The 16,435-nt window shown below is 39.4% G+C and overlaps 2 protein-coding genes across 2 annotated transcripts in view; one reads left to right on the forward strand and one right to left on the reverse strand.

Annotated features, from left to right (window-relative positions):
• Window positions 1-809: 809 nt before the first annotated feature.
• Window positions 810-5,491, reverse strand: LOC119732443 (alpha-(1,3)-fucosyltransferase 11-like). Its single transcript, XM_038205967.1, has 3 exons — window positions 3,949-5,491; window positions 3,381-3,617; window positions 810-2,314 (listed from the first exon to the last, which is right to left on the reverse strand). The coding sequence occupies exons 1-3, from the start codon at window positions 5,160-5,162 to the stop codon at window positions 2,167-2,169; spliced, it is 1,599 nt and encodes a 532-aa protein (XP_038061895.1). The 5' UTR covers window positions 5,163-5,491; the 3' UTR covers window positions 810-2,166.
• Window positions 5,492-6,234: 743 nt separating this feature from the next.
• Window positions 6,235-16,435, forward strand: part of LOC119731893 (protein FAM149B1-like) — a 32,364-nt gene continuing 22,163 nt past the window's right edge. Inside the window, exon 1 of the mRNA XM_038205178.1 lies at window positions 6,235-6,860. Coding sequence (XP_038061106.1) covers window positions 6,790-6,860 — 71 coding nt within the window. The 5' untranslated portion in view covers window positions 6,235-6,789. The remainder of the gene's footprint in view (window positions 6,861-16,435) is intronic.

Genomic DNA, 16,435 nt, shown 5'->3' on the forward strand with positions numbered 1-16,435 from the left:
CTTAAAAATTTTTTTAAAATGTTTAGCACTGTCTTACTGTAACACAAACATTGCAGGTTTTAAAATAGAATTGTCTCAAGTTAAACAGCATAATGCGGGGGAAGTGCTTGCAACATGCACACTGTCTTTACCCAGTTGAACATTTTTAAAAACTTTTTTTCACGTTTTCTTTTAAATTTCAATTTATCCAAAGTTTAACTCATACAAACCCAGTCACTGTTTTTGTGTGTAGCAAATGTATCATAGTGCAATACTTTTTAACTAAGCGTGTTTTGTTGACAATATGTTTATTAAAATGAAAAAAATATTCGTGTTTATTTGTAATTTAATTTATTGGAAAAAAATAGGGATGTGAAGAAAAATAAAGAATCATCATGATTAAAACTGAAGAGTGAAAATTGCAGTTGAAGTTTTATATTTTTATAAATTAATGAATTTATCTGGTCATTTGCCTCTGAAGGCCTTGCTGAGACTAAAATATCTGACCTTTTTAATTTTTGGATTTTGAAATTTTTCAGTAATCACCTTCAGCCTTGGACGGGGAAAAAGGGTCCCCCCCCCCCCCCCCCGTTATTTTTCTTGTGCTATTTATGTCAGTGTATCCTAACGACCTGTTGCAATTAACTACAACAGCATGCTAATGCCGATATATCCAATATCCGCTCCCAACCAATTAAGTGAACGACTCCAATACTGTCGTCACAGTCATTGCATCACTGTTCCTTCACAATCCCACAATGCACCATGTTTAATTTAGATTCCAGATTCAACACCAGCATATTATAATAGGACTATTTCACACCGATTCATGTAAGATAAAAATGCAAGTTTGCTTTAATACTGTCACGTACACATCTGTTTACCGTTTAAAATGCCCAATAAAAAATACTGTTTACACTATCAAAAAATAGCATGCGATATTAATATCAATCAAATACAATGCACTTTGTGAGTGCTGGTATATTTGTCTAATTGCGTTTTGTTTAAAAAAATAAGTGATGTATTATTTAAAATACAATACTGACACATTGTGGGCAAGACATATCGTTCTTCGTAAGTTTCACTATTTGATGAAACTAAATAGCATGCGATATTGACATCAATCAAATACTTTGTGAGTGCAGGTAGATTTGTCTATTGCGTTCTGAATAAAAAAAATAAGTGATGTATTATTTAAAATACATTACTGACACGTTGTGGGCAAGACATGTTGTACTTTGTACCGTTTAATTGATGATATTGTTTTAACGTAGTTAATAATAAAAATTATTAAATATTTCCCATCATAATTTCACTGTAAAACTAATATACTGGCTTCAATTTAAATGTAAAAACCCTACATTTTTTCACCCTTTCCCACAAATGTATGTTTGCATGTTTGCTTAATATTCACAATTTGAATAACATTAGCTATTTTTTATTCTAAGAAAATAGGAAGGTGGTGGTTACATCTGTAACAGAAGCCCTGTTTTTTCTTCTAAATATCCTTCAAAATAATGAAGGTTGGAAATTTTTTATTCATGACTACTGCTACCTGCATTATCCGAAGGTTTGCTAAATGCTTTAAATCATAAAAATTTCAATCAGCTAAATTGATAAATACCACCTTTAACGGTGGCCAAAAACCTCATAAAAAATGCTTGCTGAAACTGATACATTGGCCCTCTCCCAATTATAGAGGGCGCCAGACACTATTCCACTGGCCAGCAAAAACAATCATGGCAAGTAACTCTACACTGAATAATTAAGCCCGACTTAACAACACGTTCCTACAGTCACAGCAAGCACCTGATATAATTGTTATACTCCAAATTGCATAATCCAGATATCAGCCATTTTCCATTTTCTCACACACACAATCTGTTAACAATTCTGATATTCCTTGCACAAAATATAATGTGAAGCAATCACTTAAACTTATTTGAACCCTGTTTTGATATTAGACTTTTCTAAATACCCTGAAACTTTAAATGTAAAATTCTATTAAATTTGTTCACATGCAATCCTCCATGTATATATGTTTTCCTATGTCCATGCCATTCAAAATACGACAGGAAAATCAGAAGCAAAATTGATTTTAGTGGTTTTTAGGAAAAAGCACCTTGTAAAACACTCCAAGAACCATGGGAAAGTTAGAGGGCCCCCTGTAGCTCAGGGCAAGCCGCACTAGCCAGACTCTAGAAGTCCCTCTGCAAACATCTTCTGAAGTTCCTCAAAGAGTTTGGAGGAATCGGTGGCCCCTCGGTCGATCATTCGCTTCAGAGCGACAGCTTGGTCCTTGGAACCCCAGTAGTCTTCCTTCCAGAAATGGATACTGTCAACAACAACAACACAAACAGTAAACAACAATAAACTGTGAAGTCACATTTATGCTCAAGTCACCATCCATTCTTGATGTTATAAACATCCGCCAGTAAAGCCAATACCTGTATAAACCACACAGGATTCTCCTACTTGTAACCCAGATTTCAGTTTACCATTTCCTCTATACTTCCATTTTAGGAAGGCAATACGTTCACTGTATAGTATAACACCAGATGCCATACACGATAACAACTCCATGGGGTGTAGGGTTCCACGCTGGCAGTTGCAAAGAACGGTTTACATTCAAGCAATTTGGAGCTAAAATTCCGCCAGCAACATTTTGCTTATGTAGACATGGAGGATTATGAATGCAGTTGTTCAGGTTAGAGAGTTCACAATGTCTGGAATGTAGCCAGAGCAGTGGGGGACTCAGTGCCCCTAGTAAGAATGGAAAGTGCATCCTGCTAAAGATAACAGTACACTGTATCATGGTACATGTGCACATACACACTAGTATCAGGTGATATAATATCAAGGTTGAGCACAGTGTGTTATGGGGATTTCGGGGGGGGGGGGGGGGGGGACTTTAGAAAAATATTGCGTGGCATGGCTGCCTTGGTTGATTATTTAATAAGCAAAAGTCTTTTGTGTTTCACAATTTTTCATGAGTACCAGCTCGATAAAATGGTTTCCAAATCTAGTAACAACTGAACTGCCAACAGTGAAAACTGGTGCACAAATGAATATACGGTTTCACTGCTGGCCGAGTTACCCTGCTCTTGTCTCTATTCGCTCCGTTCACAAGTACCCCCTCACCGGCAAAGAAAGTACAGTTGGGGTTGACCGACCGACGCCATCTTGCGTCACACACAAGGAACGATGCGCGTCAACCAGCTAATTGTCCCGCCCATGGGACGTCGTTGCTAAGTAAAAGAGCGCCCTCTTTCATTGGCGCACGGAGCCCATATCCATTCAATTGCAGCCATCTCTGAGGTGCGCACTTTTGTACCACAGAGATACACATGGGTACAATATGCCTCAAATATGGCTGGCGAGTGCAAAGGGTCTATACTTACTCTTCACCCCTGGCTACTCCACTGATGTCCCCAAATGACACGGTAGGTTCTGGACACCCGACGTGGTTACCGTTAGCCATCGACGGGGGCAGGAGGGGGGCAGATGGGTCCCTCTCATGGGCTTGCTCTGCTTCAAGTCTCTCTACGATGCGGCCACAGAGGTAGCACTCAAATGCATTGATGAAGCTGGGTTTGCGCCATTCGTTCACACCCCATACCCGCTTGGCCATAGTGTCTCTAAGAAAAACAAGACAACAAAATCATTGTACACAGTAAGTTTTTCTTGAAGTGAACGACTTGAAAGGGGTAAGGGTAGTTGATTTGGGGAAAGGTGGCTAAAGCCCAAAAGCTTTTAAATGTACAGACCAGAGTTTGCGTCAAGTAAGTCAAATTAAAACTCATTTCTTGTGAGCTAATACACATCAGGTCATGCAACAGGTTAAAAAGGAAATGACTTTTCACTCCTCGTTTCATAAGCTTTTAAGCCGAACTGAAGTATATCATTTCATATAAAAGCTTCTGATTTAGACGAGTATTCTGATACTGCAAGATGGACTTTAATTAATACCTTAATAACTCATTATCAATTCCTTTGTCTTTAAATTCCAAATATCTCAGGTATTCCTTGTCATTCTTGTCCAGGCCTTTGATGAACTCTGCAAGCTTCTGTGGCGAATCAAAATTATCGGCCAAAATGAAGGAGTGATCGTTTGGCATCCAATCTTTGACGGACGGAGAGCCTCTGTAGATTGGCACCGATCCAACGTGAAGCGGACGGATCAATTTCTCCGTGATGTAGTCCTCGCAGATCCCATTTTCAAATGCAAGATGGAATTTGTACCTCGCGATGAAGTCATGGAATTCCTTGGCTTCCATAGATTCAACAGGATCTCGTAGACTTTCTGGAAGTTTTTTGTTGTTTAGGCACTTTCCATATGAATCCACGTCAATGTATTTCATCAATTCTTTTACGTAGCGGTCTCGGTCTGAAGGAACGTTACAGTGTGTCTGGATGTAAACAATGGGAGCCAGTTTCTCCCGATGCTGATTTTTCACATTAAGGGGGAACGGTTTGCGTTCAGTGAAATACTCCAGGTTATTGATGTGCTGAGTTGTGATTGGGTAATGTGACTCGCGTCGAAATGTTGACGTGTGGTTAAATTGCGACATCATCACGTCGTGAGAAAATATCTGATTGTTGAGCGGTGATTCCTCATGTAGCAGGGCCCACTCATGCCAGGGTTGTCGTGGCAACGGAGCTTCATACGCTCGGAAATCACTCCCATAAAACATCACGCCCCTCGCTAGGGGATCCGACAAAACGTTTTTATCTGTTGTAACAAGACAAGTTCCCAGTCCACCCTGATGTGGCTCACACTCAATCTTGACGGTATTTTGTCCTTGGAAATGGGGGAAAAGCTTGTCTGTCCACCAAACAATCGTCGGGAGCGGCAGCGCCTTTGAGTTGGGCTGTTTTAGTGAAGGCTTTGCTTTTGCAGGAAGATCATCTTTTGGTTTGGAAAGATCAATTTCATCCCCCTTTGCAAAATGACCCTTTAAGTTTGACGGCAAGATGCCACTGCTGAGCGTGTCGTAACCAATACCGATTGCACCGAGTAGAAAGTAAGTTCCCAAGAATATCGCCGTGAACAACAAACACAGGAAGAGAATGACATACTTCAATCGGAAGCCCGCTTTGCCTGAGGTCGACTGCTGCGATGGGAGCTGTTCTTGCACAGTTTTCGAAGTTGATCGGCCCCTTTGTCTCACCGATGGTTCCATGATTACTAAGTGATGTAAGGCACAATCAATAGATAGTGTACTGAGGCTACATTTAACTAATGATTGATGTCGTAATATATCCGACGCGCCAAATCATAACAACACTGACATCGCCACGTGTTGCGATACGGGATATTGCAGCGAATTTGGACTCCTCCGTAAAAAAAAATCAAAGGGCGCCCTCAATCGCTCAAGGCCATGCAATGCACGCGCTAGCCTCTAGCGCCCTAAATTAACAACAGGCACCTGCTGCAAATCTGACATTTCTGTGATGTTTGAAGTAGTTCCATCAAAGAAGAGCCATAACACAGATGCGCGCGACAATATCTCTCTTTCTCGAATTCCCATCTCCAATATTCGTCCCGTTACTTCTCACGCACGCAAAAAAGTGGACCTGCTAAAATATAAGGGCGCCCTCAATTTTCAGATTGTCCAGCTTTTACATGTAACTTAACATAGGCCTAAATAAAGCTCATTTCTTGAATATGATAGCATTTTCATAAAATTACAGTTTAGCATATCTGAAATAGTAGTTTTTCATGGTTGTCTTAGAGATCTTAAACTTGCGAACTGCTTTACTTTTACCCCCACTGCGGTGCAGCAAGCATATTGTGCAACTGCAAGTGACGAGTATGCATGTAACTGTCATGCATACAGTTGCCTTTCGACGCTTTGATTGCATTTATTGTGCAAGCATTTTGTTTAAGTTATCTAGTAATTAGTTGTTATCATTTCGGTTTGCGGTAACACCATGTGGTATTATAATAACTACTGCTTAGAAGATATTAGTTCTGAAAAGAACTTGTCAAGCTTATTATCAACTTTGCTAAGTAGTTTTTTTGTTCTGATAAGAACAGTCCTGCTGTAAGTTCTAAACGAACTTGTCTTGTTAGTTGTTGTTACTTCTTATTAGTTGTTGCGGGTTTTCTGCTGGCTTTCAAAGTTTTCAAAAATAACACCCCGCCCCTTTTCCCGGCCTCAGCGCTGCAGCATGCAGGTGCGGCAGGGCGGTACGAGGGGTGCGCGCGGAACTTGTCATCTCCCAGCCAACCGCGCATTGCATTGTGGTCGTACAGGACTCCACATTCCGCCATCTTGTTTCGGGTCTGTGTACATTGCAGTATGACTTGCTAGGCTGCGATAAAAACGTCGTGGTTCTTTCCTCTCTCGAACGTCTTCCAACAATTATCAGCAATGATTCTTGCCGAGTACCTTCCCGGTGGGTAGCCGTGGGTGTCCTAGAAGTCTGAAACGGTCGATTTGGGTCATTTTGCAGCCGGCGAACTCGCGGTGTCAACTTCGCACGACATTGTTCGTTTTGTTGTGGAGTTCGTGACCTAGCCGGGGCAACGGGGACTTAACCGCCCGGGAATGCAGCTGCTTCGCGCCGGTCGATTTCAGCTCCGTGGTCGATAAAATAAACCCCGTTAGCAACATTTTTTGAATTCTTCACACTTTCCAAACAAGTTGAGGGAAACTTTCTGATCCTCTGGGAATCATTTGGCAAACATTTTGTGCAGCAAGAACCCCGTTTTTTTAGAGGCAAATTTTACAAAATTTTGTCATTTTTGGTTCGAGTGGAGAATGAAGGTGGAGTTGCTACGGTGTTGCTGGTAAAACAACGGTCATGAAAGGCCACATCATGGCGGGAAAGAAAACAAGAAACAGAAATATTCTGACCCTGGACAAAATGGAAATGTAAGTTACAACTTTATTTGACATTTTTGATGTGTTCTGTTTTACATTTGCACGATTTGTTAATCATCAAGTGTAATTTCCAGGTTTCTTTTCTATGTGTTTCTCTGTTTGGGTAAAAGTGTTGCAACCTGACGCCACTTTTTTCTTCATACATCATCTCATTGAATGTCAATCATTGCAAAAATGATGATAAGACACGAATCTGGGACTGAGAAACATTTGCAATTTAACATTTTCTTGACTCCATAGACTTTGTACACCATCACGGAAGTGGTGCCAGGTTGCAACATTTTTTTTCCATCTTTTTTTCTTCAGTTGTGTACTGATCATGCTGATGTTGAATATTTAGCCTTCTGCCTTTAATAGAAACATGACATAGCCTAGTTCTATTATAACAACTTTCTGTTATTTTTTTACACTAAAAATAAAATGAAGTGGAAAAGTTGTCGGAAAAAATGTTGCAACCTGACGCTGCTTTTTCTTCATATATCATTTCAATGAAAGTCATTCATTGCAGAAATGATGATAAGGCATGAATCTGGGACTGAGAAACATTTCCAATTTTATTAGGAAATACTTTCTTGACTCTCCATAGACTTTGTACACAATTGCGGAAATGGCTTCAGGTTGCAACATCTTTTCCAAGTTGTTTTGCATTACGCCTATTTGTTGAGTTTGTTTACAAATTGTTTGTTCTGCTTCAGGTTTCCAGTTTTGCTTCCTTTATAATAAGATTGTTTTCGTTGCCTATGATTTAATGTAACCCCTTCCTTATGTTGTATTTAATGTTTTCAGTTTATTATTTTTTTCTGGAAAAAACAAAGTTTGCCTAGTTTTAAAGGTTGCCCGAATAGAGAGCAATACAGTCGTTTCTCAAGTTTCGTATTGCAAACATTATTCAGTCTGCTTTCAGCTCAACCAATCTAAGGATTCAAGTCACATTAATTTAATTGTTTACCTTGAGTGTGGGAGATACTCCAACCAATTTTTTTTTTGATTTAAGAGCTCTCTTTTAATTTTGAATATGCGACGTCAAAAGTACCAATGCCACTTTTCCTAGTTCTGGATCGGTTTAATTCAATTCCGGATCTGATCAAAAACTACTTCGCGTGAAAAAGAATTGGAACTAGGAAAGCAACTGTACAACCATCTAAAACCCTGCCGAGTACATAGTTATAAATTGTTTGGGTGTAAGTAGAAGTCCTTTTGTGTGGTAATTGCTAAATCATTATCAATTCAAACCCAGGGATTATTGAATGTGTCAGTATGAATTATTGAAAAGCAGTCACAGACGCTTTTTCATGGTTTTTAGTCTCAATTATGTGCCCTATTATTCCACACCTCAATTTTGGACACAAACGAAAACAACTTAACAGCAATTGATTATATTGATCTTTGGGGATAGTTTCTAGGTACCCAGATGTTTGTAACTTTGTAGGTGGTGCTACAGAATTAGGGTTTCTGATTAACCCTAAGTCCCTAACGGTAATGTGTATAGATCTTACTTGTGGATATAAACTGGGGGATTTTTTGGTCGGATTGGGATGATTTAGGTAGTGAACAAAATATTTTTTGTTCAGTTGTTGGAATCTGTTGGATACTTCATGTTTATGCCTCACAATGTGGTTGCTGTGTGATATTGTTGGGTTCAGTGAGTGTATAGGAACATTTTAGTATTGTACGTTATTATCTTTAACCCCATTGTGCAGATTTAATTACATAGTTGCACTTTCTTAATCTCAACCGAGATATGACACCCAGTTTCCCAACTAAAGAATGCAACTTCAGGTCTCTATTGAGAGTCCACTGAGTGCAAACATCTCAAAATTGTTTTCTTTTCTGTAATTATTTGTCACTTCTTGGCTATAAATTACCAGTCCTCCAAGCAAAAATCAAAGTTCAATTGAATTTCAAAGTGATCATTATTGTCCACGGAATTTGAAATCTGGTCATTTTTTTTCTCCAGTGAGTGTAAACTCCCTGGGAGACCAACACAGAGGTCAGCCGGCATCTGTTACTATAAATAAACACCACAGAAACAAATAGGTTCACATTTCTTTCATTTTACTACATTGTAATTTATGAAGTGCTTTAAAGTATCTTTAATATGTAATTTCCATTGTGACTACAAATGCACTTCCACATTTTATGTCCATGTTCAAATTGAAATGCAGTCAATTCATGTCTTTTATTACTTTTTTATTTCTTTAATTATGTACATAGGGGTGATTCGGTGGAGATATTTACAGACTCAGTGCAGACATTGAAAGAACTGCCCATTATCACATAGAAAATTTTTTGACACCGAATGCAGGGGACTAGATTAATATGTTGACTCTGTGCATTATTTTGTGTATATTTATCAAACCTTGGCAACTATCATCGCAGATTGATAACAGCAACCGCACAAAGAAAATACAGTAGCTAAAAAAAAAACCAGCAAATGTTAAACCGCACAATCAAATTGCATAAAAGGCCTGATTGTGTGCTTGCTTTGTTCTTTATCATAAGTCGGTACTAACGTGCGCACAGTTCACCGTTCTGAATAGCAGGTGTACAGTATTAACAATAATACAACTCCATTATTTGTTGACATAGGTTTTCAAGCTGCTGTGATATTCAGTTATTGCTAGACATTTGGAGCCAGCACAACAACCTACGGAAATCAATATTTAACTAACTTCCACTTCTGTGCTGCCCACGTCCACTCGTTGAGTAGTCAGCTTTTTAAAGAAACAAAACTGATTCTGTGGTAACTGTGTTGATTTGGTATTAAAAAAATGTAGGAAATTTGAGAAGTGACCTTTTCGGAATTTTTCAATTTTCTGACATGCCCGTTCACATGGTTGACACTTCTTGCTCTGGTAGTGGTTGCATTGATGAAATTTTCTTCTAAAATGTGCTCCTTAATTTTTACCCATTAAGTTCTGGGATTTAAGGCAATTTTTCAGTCAAATCAAATACTTTTAGTTTAGGCCCCTAATGTTATATTTTCGGGAACTGGTATTGCCCTGTTGTACTTTTTGGCACTGGGGGAGCTAGGCCTAATCCTGTTTAATTAAAATTTGTTGAGAAAACTAGCTTTTCCTTAGCAGTATTCATCTAGATAACAACTCACCCAATGTTCTTTTGTGGTAGCCTTCATTTTTGATTGATATCTCACTCTTTAGCTACATGGGTAAACTGGTACCCTTTTCTAAAGGAAAGTTCAAAGTGAGTTCAAAAGTCTGGAACCTGTGTTTTGTTTTTCTTTTGAACGGCCGTCATTCTTTTCCCCCCTCCTTTTTATTTAACAAGGCCTTTGCAAATCTTGGACCTAATCTGCTGTTTGTTGTTGGTTGCCTAGTAACCATAGTACTAGATAAATACAAGGTATTACTGTTGCCTAGAGACTGTAACACAAGATATATGTGATCCAACTTGAAAAATGACAAGATGAGAATAGTCAATTTTTGCGCTCTTTTGTTGAAATCTTTTTTCGTGTGAAACTACAAATAATACAATAAAGGGCAATCAAAAGGTATTATTTCATGGTACAGCTATAAGAGTGTATAGGCTAATGCAGGGATCAGGAAGTTGTTAACCATGCAGATTTTTAAAAGTACGGTAACATGGAATGCTAAAGGTGTTGTTACTGGGTAATTATTTTGGAGGCATTGAACTTGTGAAGGATGTGAAAAAAATTTGGTTGACATGCAAAAAAAACACCTAAATTTGACACATGAAAAGCAGACCGAGAATTATATGAAATTGAGAAGAGCAAGAACCTGATGATATTATGTGAAGAAAGCTTTAAATTGTCCGTTATCTTTTTATTTCTCTCTAGAGTGTCAAACTCTGTAATTCTTTTTCAGTTTTTGAAACCATCATCTTTATAGCACTAGGCTACATGTCAGATTGCTCCTCTAGTCCCGTCCATCATTTTCTCCTGTAGTCCACTGAGGACATTGTTTGTAAAAGAGGGCGGATGCCATGGCTGCCCTAACTGGAAAGCAAAGACACCTGTCTTGTCGTCGGCTTGTTTGACCAGGGCGGATACTGCATCCTGCCTGCCTCATACGATGCTGTGTATCTAAACCATTCAACACTGACACTAGGGTTCTATTTATGCACATGAACAAAACTAGGCCGGAGATGACTAGTACAGAATTACATTCATTTTGTATATAAAGCCTCAGGGAAACTGGTAATTTAAATTTATTTTCAGAAATTTTGGTAACGGGTTTTAACTGCATGTTTTTAACCCTTACCCCTGAGGGTTCCTCAGGACTACCCTGCTTAATCTAGCAGAGTCCAACGTTGACTTCCTGCTCAATCCAACAGAATCCAACTCTGCCTAATTTTTAGTTGTCTGCTGGATCCAACAGAGTCCAACTTGCCGTTTTGGTTTTACTGCATGGAAATCAGCATGTGCAGTGTACATTTGTAGATGAGATTTGAAAGCCATAATGGCACGGTCTTTTGCCTTGTTAGCCTTTTGACTTCATTTGTTGGGTTGGTGCCTCATTATTTCCCAGGTCTATTGGGACCAATTGGTTGGGCAGTCATTATCACATCGGTGATGAAGATTGCTTCAGCACTGGCCACAATGCCTCATGCCACCTAAGGTATGTTTGCTTTCAGAATCCTAACAGTAGCGTGGTCATGTGAAACGGCCACCTGAATGCTTTTATGTGATGGTCGGGAGAAGGCAACAATTTTTTTTGCTCAGAACTGTGAATTATGTGCATGGGTGTACCATTTAGCCTTAGGGCTTTCCATTTGTATTTTCTGCTGTTGGTGTTTGATTGTATTTAGCCAAATCAAATTACAAAACTTAGAATTTGATCCTTCGAACATTGAAAATGTTGCTTTGTTTTCAGGGTCACTATTGAAATAATGTTGAGGCCTACAGATGTTCTCAGTCATGTCTATATTGGGACTAACTTGAGGACATGGTAAAATATCAGATACAAAGTGGTTTAGGAAGGGAAAGTTCTTTCATTAGGTGTTGAAATTTACACCCTATTGCGGCGTCACCTTGCCTTTTTTTTACGAGATATTTCTATCACCAGACCAACTAATTGTGGCCATTCATTGGCAATTTAATGTGACCTGATGGAGCGGGTGTGTAAACATACCCACTGAAAATGAACACTAATAATCTATCCTCATCAAGCAAGCATGTGGAAGACTACAAGCTTCTGGGAACAGGAATGTTGTTTTTCCTGATTGAAGTTGTCAGAAACTTGAAATTAAATCCCTTTCTGACTGATCGCCGATACCTGTGGACAAAAGATCTCATCACGCAATCCAGCGCTCTTTTGTCAGTGGGAGTAGGCATGATTAGGTACAGCAGGAATAGCGTGTAATTGTAACCAGGGAAGCTTGAAGCTTCTTTCAAACTGGACTTCATGGATGACTGGGAATAAATCCCCTAACCATCATCGAATGGATTAAGATATCTTTTGAGCTGTGGCCTTCGTTGAATATTTTAACAATGTTTTGGTTGAGTGGTGTTGGCAAGTTAGTCGGTGTTGTTGAAGGAAAGCTGAAGTTTCAAAGTGCAGAATTTTAGCGTAGAATTTTGAAATTGTTATTTGTGTGATCCAAAAATGTACTTACACGTGTATAGTACTTCCAGCACCAGTAATGCTTTGTCTCATTCTAATTTTGTGAATATGCTGCATCCCAGTATGTTAAAGCTACATTGTGTATAGTCAATCATTTGCAGCTATCCAAAAAGTAACTGACGTAATTATTGTTGAAAAACATACTTGGTTGAAAGATAGTGAGGGGACTAAACTCCCTGTGAAATTATTCTTTCTGACATGCTGTCATTCTGAAGAAATCAACGAAAGAAGGCCTTTCCAACGGTGCATCTTAAGACGCACTGTTGGAAATTTCTGTTAGTAGATCGTTTGTTTTATTCAATGAAGCGTGCGCAGGCATTGGCACGATGCACGCACGCGGGCAGTTGCTATAATTCGGATCGGTGGGCGACATCGCATAGCTGCAATCGACTCAGTGAGAACATGTCTCGGACACTGAATTCAGGCCCAATTCAAAACATGATTCAGCAACTTTTGATTTGAAATCAACCTAGAATGTTTTTTTTCTCAAATTCTACAGCTGAAACTGAGCTGAAACTTCATCAGGGTTAGTTGTTCAGCATCCTTCTTTAGATTGTGAGCACTTTTGTTGCTGCAAACGAACAAAATGCACAAATTATATGCCTTTAATGTAACTTTGTAATTTTTCATGATGGTAACAAATACAGTCAGGGTACGGTGGTTGTACAAAATGCAGCAAGGGTTAGAGTGAATGTTCTACCCCCATCAAGGTCGCATATCTAACATTTTTAAAAGTAATCCTGAACAAGGCCAAAAATGTGTTCAGATACGGTTGACTACAAATACAGAATACTAGTACCCCGAGCCTGCTCAATTTTTTGTTAGCTCTCAGAAATAACTTCAACTAGAGACCATTCACTGCATCCAGTGTAAATATCACCGCCTAACTCCTGAAAAGCGTTGGTTGTGGATACCACACAACAACAGTGCAAATAAACACGCTCTTTCAGGCTTCATTGCAGAACCGCGACACAATGCGCTCGGCACTTGTAATGCTAGATTACCTCGCGCAGGGTGCAATCCAACTTTTTTTTCAGGCAACTTGCCAACGGATTAAGTTGGGCGCTAAGAAGTGGCTGCCCTTTAAAGAATGCTTACTATTGTCTCTGTTATGTGCACAGGGTCCGAGGCACCTTAGGGACACTCTAAGAAGACAGGGATGTACAGTATGTAAAGAAAAAGGAATTGCGAGGGCCAACATGTTCAAACAAATGCAGTTTGCTTGAGTACGAACAGTAACAACGGCTGATCTTTACAAAAATATAAAAAAAAAAAATTCTCACTTTTTCCTCATCAGAGGTGTACCTATTCCTGTCACTCCCTTTTGGGGGGGGGGGGGCTTCCTACTTATACTTTCCTGCGTGAAAAGATAATTTCCAACTTTACAATAAAATGATGATGTAAAGGTTATAAACAGAACACCAGTGACACCAATGTTCCATCTCCCCTATCAGATTTCATCACCAACTGAGCTATCTTGTTTCAAAATTGTCGTTAAAGATTCATGTTCATAATTGGACTATTGCCATATGTTTGTTTACATCTGAAACCAGCCACAACCACGCAACAAATCTGCAACGAATCCCCTTCCTTACTGTATTAATTATTCATGAACCAGTATTGATCATGCGGCCTATATTAAGGAGGGTCCTCTTTTGTGCATCACCAGAGATCTTATTTTAATCCCATTTGATTGATCGTTTGATTGATTTACTGCAACATCTCGTGGCCCAGAGGGTGAATGAGGTGTGTGGCATTCCCATATATGTAGGTCCAACGTCCAACTTATAAAAACTGAATCAACAAATTAAAACTTCAACAAGTAATTAATTGCAAGCGATTTAACCTTAAACCATTTAAATCTAAGACTACAAAGAAAAAAATATTACATGTACAGTATGTTGCCCTTTTTCCACTGTTGTGATTACTGGTAAAATAAAAAGCCTGATACATAAATTATAGTTTTGTACAGTTCTAAAATGTTCAGAATAAATTTGTTTGGGCTAAAAATACATTCAAACAAATTTTGAAGTTTACAATTTTTTTGGATCCTTTTGGAACACACCTCTGCTTGGCACTCTGTGTGTAAAAATCTTGACCCAAAAAGAATCTAGCATCGGTCAAGGCAGGAAATTGCCTATAGATGCCCTGCTGCTCTTTCATCAATTTTCTATTTTCAGATCCAGATATTGTCTAGTTTCTCAACTACCAGCAAAGGGTTAAGGCCACTCCTCCCATTAGGATGGATCCTTGGATTATTGATAGGCGCTCATTTACTGCATGCATTGTGTGGGTTTTTTTGATAGGCTTGGAGTAGAATTGGTTATTGTCAGAGGTGTTTGGCTTAATGACCATTAGGGAAATCTCATTGAATTGTCTGCAGAGTTAGGACGGAGTTACCAAGGGGTGGAGCGGCCACTTAAGATGGGATCAATAAACTGTTATGGCAAACTCTCCTCCTGAGCTTGAATAAGCCTCAGTGATAAGCTCCTGTAAAATGACCAATAAGGTCCCATTCCTTCATTACGTGTAATTTGCCAGCTTTTTATAGCTTCAACACAGACAAAAACAAATATCAACATTTCTTGAATTCTGTTCACACTAATGCCCTCCCAGATTCACACTTCTCAAGGCTTATTGCCCAGTATTGAAATTATTGTACCTAGCACAACTGCATTCTAAGCTGAGGGCAAGGAGTTAAAATCCCATCATAAATGTTGAGGCCCATAACCAATACCTGGATAATCTCTTGCCCCCTGGGTCCCACCCAAGCAACTCCACCGGTGAGGGTAAAGGGGCATTTGAAGCCTTCTAAACTGTCCAGAATTGACAACACCATGGGGTGGGACACTGACAGGCATCCCTTGCAATGTTCCTTACATCATACTTAGACTCCTTCCTGAGTGGTTTCTAGGATTGGTCTTTGTTGCAGAAGCCTCACAAGAGTCTGGAAGCTTTTTGCCTAAGCAGGCCCAAATGATTCCTACATACGTAGCTCTCGCCATGCCAGAAGCAATTCACAATAATCGGATTCCTCTTTTCCAGTGTGTAGCAAGGAGGAAGGGATTGGTTGGATGGGGTGAGGCAGCAAAGACTGGCTTACGTTGTCATAAACTTTATGCCAATTTAGGAAGGAGTCTAAGTATGATGTAAGGAGCATTGCAAGGGATTCCTGTCACTGTCCCACTGCATTATGGTGTTGTCAATTCTGGACAGTTTAGCAGGCTTCAAATGCCCCTTATCCCCACCGGTGGGGGTAGCTTGGATGGGGCCCAGGGGGCGAGATCAGGTTTTGAGAGATCTGCTTTGTAGGCCATCATTTATGGGGGCCAAACTTATCTTCAGTCTGCGGTTGCAGTCTTCTGCTGTACACATTCAAAACCCAGCTTGGAGATCATTGTGATTGTGTCCCTATCTCGAGCAAGGTACTTTACCTCAATTGCATGTGCTGCTCACAACCCAAGAAGTAGTTCCGTACCTGCATATGTTTGGAGTGTTGCCATGTTGTGTAAGGTTAATACAGTAACAAAATATACAAAAAGCAGGCCACATAATTGTCAAATATCCACCTGTATTTGTTTTCTTTTCAATTGATCGGATGTGAAACAGTATTTTGAATGGAACCGTTAGTCGGTGATAGACTGAATTTTTTTTTTTACAAAGCCGCCAAGTAATTGTGATGAAAACAACTTCGTAAAACCCTAGGATACCATTCAGTCTGTTTCCTTTTGGCATTAGGATTATCCATCTTCTTTTAATCCGTTTGGTATTCAGGGAGAGCTTTGCTGGATTAGGGGGGAAAAAGAGAAAAACTTTGTTAAGAAGCTGTCAGCTTACACGGCCCCAGACGAAGATTAAAAGCTGCAGAGATTTCAACTCAACAGACAGAAGTTGTCAACACAATTTGGCTAAGAGCTAACTGTTATTATTGTGTCAGAATCTTTTGGACAAAGTGTGTACATT

The sequence above is a fragment of the Patiria miniata genome, unplaced genomic scaffold (genome assembly GCF_015706575.1).
Source record: "Patiria miniata isolate m_02_andy unplaced genomic scaffold, ASM1570657v1 HiC_scaffold_24, whole genome shotgun sequence".
Taxonomy (NCBI): domain Eukaryota; kingdom Metazoa; phylum Echinodermata; class Asteroidea; order Valvatida; family Asterinidae; genus Patiria; species Patiria miniata.

Coding starts and splice junctions, on each gene's coding strand:
- LOC119732443 (XM_038205967.1), bottom strand. CDS start 5,162: ATGGAACCATCGGTGAGACAAAGGGGCCGATCAACTTCGAAAACTGTG. Junction 3,618..3,948: donor ATTGATAATGAGTTATTAAG/GTATTAATTAAA, acceptor TGTTTTTCTTAG/AGACACTATGGCCAAGCGGG. Junction 2,315..3,380: donor GGAGTAGCCAGGGGTGAAGA/GTAAGTATAGAC, acceptor TGTTGTTGACAG/TATCCATTTCTGGAAGGAAG.